This window comes from Cyprinodon variegatus, unplaced genomic scaffold (assembly GCF_000732505.1).
Source record: "Cyprinodon variegatus isolate N-32 unplaced genomic scaffold, C_variegatus-1.0 Scaffold677, whole genome shotgun sequence".
Lineage (NCBI taxonomy): Eukaryota > Metazoa > Chordata > Actinopteri > Cyprinodontiformes > Cyprinodontidae > Cyprinodon > Cyprinodon variegatus.
Genome location: NW_015151130.1, coordinates 229789 through 233210, shown reverse-complemented (window position 1 = coordinate 233210; position 3422 = coordinate 229789). Strand labels below are relative to the sequence as shown.

Here is a 3422-nt window from a genome sequence, read left to right as displayed (position 1 = left end):
ATGACCGAAAACATTTGATTGACAGATGACCGTTGATATATGATTGGCCGAATTTAGGTTAAATATGATTTCCATATGACTTTAAATGTCAAAAATATGTAAAAGGACTCAAGTCTGAATGTATACTGACCTAATAAGACATAGAATTTTAATTAAATCTAATTGAATGGAAATTTAAATTCATGCAGCTCTCATCCTTTGCCCGCTGGCGCTGGCCCCCTCCTGGCCCCCCTGGTACATTTGGTCTAGAACCGCCACTGCACTCGATGATAACCTACTGGCCCAATCTGAGGCCGTTCAATGGGACTGATAACCACTAATAAGGATCATGCGTATGCTGGCCTGACAGAACAGCAGCCACGAACTGATTCATTAAACTCAAGGTTTTTCTGCTCATTAAAGAAAAAATGACATCATTCAGGAAGATTAAGAAGATTAATACCAAAAACAATTCCTGTAGATACAGCAGCATGTGTTTAATGTAAACTATAATCATCTGAATGTTTACAGAAGAACAGGAAACAGCAAAGGAAAAAAAGGCATCAGTTAATCCAGAAAATGTTTTAGTGTTTTTAATCCCGTTGGGATTACTGCTCATAATTTACAGGTTCTGTTTCAGAAATCTACAAAATATACTAGAATTTCTTACAAACTGAATTCATATGAAAAAAAAACCAACAAAACAAATAATCTTATTACAATTTAAATATTTAGGTTTGGTCCCAAAATTGATTAGAATTTCCTTTAAATTAAAGTGCAGAGATGAACTGAGGTTTACAGACGTTAGAAAACAAACAATCTTTCTGTAACATGAGAACCGCGAATCAGACGTTGGTCCTTCAACCTAAAGTTCTGAGTTTTTTTCCCTTTGAGGGATTAAATTAGCAGAGAAGGTCAGACAGGAATGTTAGAAGGAGCCCTGAGCTCCAGAGGATCGTTATCTGTTCCAGACGCTGGAATCAGTTGGATCAAACAGCTCAGCGAGGCTCTAGTTAGTGCTGATGATCTAGAATCAGCAGATCTATAACGGGACTCTCCATTGGGCGGTTCTAGAATGGATTCATGTTTCCACACATCAATCGTCTGATGCTGAATCTGTTTCAGGCAGATGAACGGAGGTTTCTAATGGCCTCCAGCAGGCGGGAATCACCATGGCGATCAGTGACTCAGCATCTTCTCTGGTTTCCACCTTTTTAGCGAACCAGAGCTGATGCTGTGAGAACCGTGGTCCATGGAGAACCAGCCGCTCATATTGATCATTGCTGCAGGTTCGCCCTGACCTGCTGCAACTGTACAGAAAATAAAACTGCTGCTGGAGCCGATCCGTTACCTGAAACCAGCCGATTCGTCTTTCAGCTTTTACTTTTACATTTAACGGATCAGAACCGTGACCCGCTTCCTGATCAGAAGCTAAAGCGGATCGTGTTTCCCATGTTCTGGATCACTGGAGTCCGGTTCCAGTAAACCCTGTTCTGATTTGTTCGCAACAGGAATGTTTCACGTCCGAGTCGCTATTTGTGCTTCGCTTCCTGCCGAAGGCGTGGACGCCATGGCAACGGCCAGGAGTTTAAAGACCTGAGGAGGAGGAAGAGAGTCCACGCCGCCAGAACCTCGTCAGGCGGCAGGAAACCTGGAGACGGCTCGGCGCCGTGAGGCAGCACGGAAAGATGAGGCCTCTGGTTTCATGTGTGGTTTGATTTCCACCTTTCATCTTCGTACAGCAGAGCCTGCAGACAGAAACACAGAGAACAGAAGATAAGGAAAATCACAGAACAGCAGCTTCTGTCCGGGTTTGAAGAGAAAAAAAAAAACAAGTTTTAAAGTTCAAATAGAAAAGAAATACTTATAATTCGATAGTATGTAAAAAAAAAATGAAATACATCACAAGTAAAAAAATGCCCAGCATTTTGTTATTTATAACGGAGGTCTTCAACAGGGGGTACACGACCCCTAGGGGTCCACGGAGGTACTGCATGGGGGTCGCAAAAGTTTTGCTTAATTAGACTTTTTATTTTCCCTCCAGCATTTTTTTTCAATTAATTGAAAGATCTTTAAATCCACATTAACATGAATCCAACACACTGTAGTAAACAGATAAATGGAGGCAAAATATGTGAAAAGATATGAAAGAGAATGGAAAAGAAAGGAAAATATATCATCACACACACCATAAAACCGCTCTAGACCCCCCTTGTCTTTGTCCTTTAAACACCAAATGAATCTGAACAGTGGATGGGAGCGTCTACCATCAGGTTCTGTCAACCAACCGCCTCCTCAGGTTTAGAGGATTTAGAGCTTTTCCTGTCAGCCTGTTGGAACAGTTTCTGGATCCGTGACGGTTGCCTCACCTTGCTCTCCAGAACCCGGCCGCGGCTCGGGCTGCTCAGCTCCTCCAGAGTTTCGGCTGCGGGTCTGTTCAGAGTTTCAGGCAGCAGGAGGCCCAGGCAGCCTGCAGACAGGCCGCTCAGACAGAACACCGTGAAGGGCATGGAGGCGTGGAGAGCCCGCTGGAACAGACAGACGTTTAGAGGACACATCCTCTGTTCACACGTGTTCACAATTAGCTGCGTCCTTTAGTGTTAGCATGCTAGGATTAGCACATATTGTGTATAGAACCGTCCAAACAAACTCATTGCTTTCAACTAAAAGGTTCAAAGTATGAAAAACATGAATACATAAAACATTAAAGCAAAGAACAATCAAGGATTTAAAAAAGAAAAAAACATCCCACACCATGATCATAACTTCACTTACATTAAAGGTAAAGGTGGAAAAGTTTTGAGAGAGAGGCTTTCCTAACCCTGCTTTTTCAAGGCCCACTGGCCTCCATGTTTTATTGTTTCCCCACTTCCACGCCTGACCTGAACGAACAGGTGACCAACAGGTGTTTGCATAAGGTGACCAGATTTCTGCATTTCCAGCTCGTAGATAAAAATAAATACATTTCATGAAAACTAAAATAGGACACAGGGACAGTGATGCATTTATCCATATTCAAATATTTATTAATATTTAAACAACAAAAGTTCAGAATCCTAACCCTATATTCTATTCATGTGCATAGATCCAGCTGTTACTATCTTATTTTTGATAAGATGTAAATGTCAAGTTTAAAGTTAATGCATATTTAACTTTTTCATCTTTGATCGTTCATAAAACGGTAAAATCATGGACATTTCCAGGGACAGCTTTAGCTGGGGACAGGTGGTCCTAAACGGGGACAGTCCCTGGAAATCTGGGACGTCTTTTTGCAGCCATTAATGGTAAAGGAGGTAATGTTGATATTTGATTGTTTGTTGAAACAGAGACAAACCTAAAACATGAAGGACCTGGAGTTTAAAGTAAAGAAGTGGGAAACAGATAGATCGGTAGGTCATCTGCATCCAGACAGATTTAGGATCAAATAATTCCTCCTTCCATGA

The 3422-nt window shown here is 41.6% G+C and overlaps 1 protein-coding gene across 1 annotated transcript in view; it reads right to left on the bottom strand.

Moving 5' to 3' along the window:
- Window positions 1-1471: 1471 nt before the first annotated feature.
- The window catches only part of slc22a15 (solute carrier family 22 member 15), a 28529-nt gene continuing 26578 nt past the window's right edge, over window positions 1472-3422 (bottom strand). The window contains exons 11-12 of the mRNA XM_015394195.1: window positions 2349-2507; window positions 1472-1727 (exon numbers count right to left, since the gene is read on the bottom strand). Of these exons, the coding sequence (XP_015249681.1) occupies window positions 1683-1727; window positions 2349-2507 (204 nt within the window). The 3' untranslated portion in view covers window positions 1472-1682. The remainder of the gene's footprint in view (window positions 1728-2348; window positions 2508-3422) is intronic.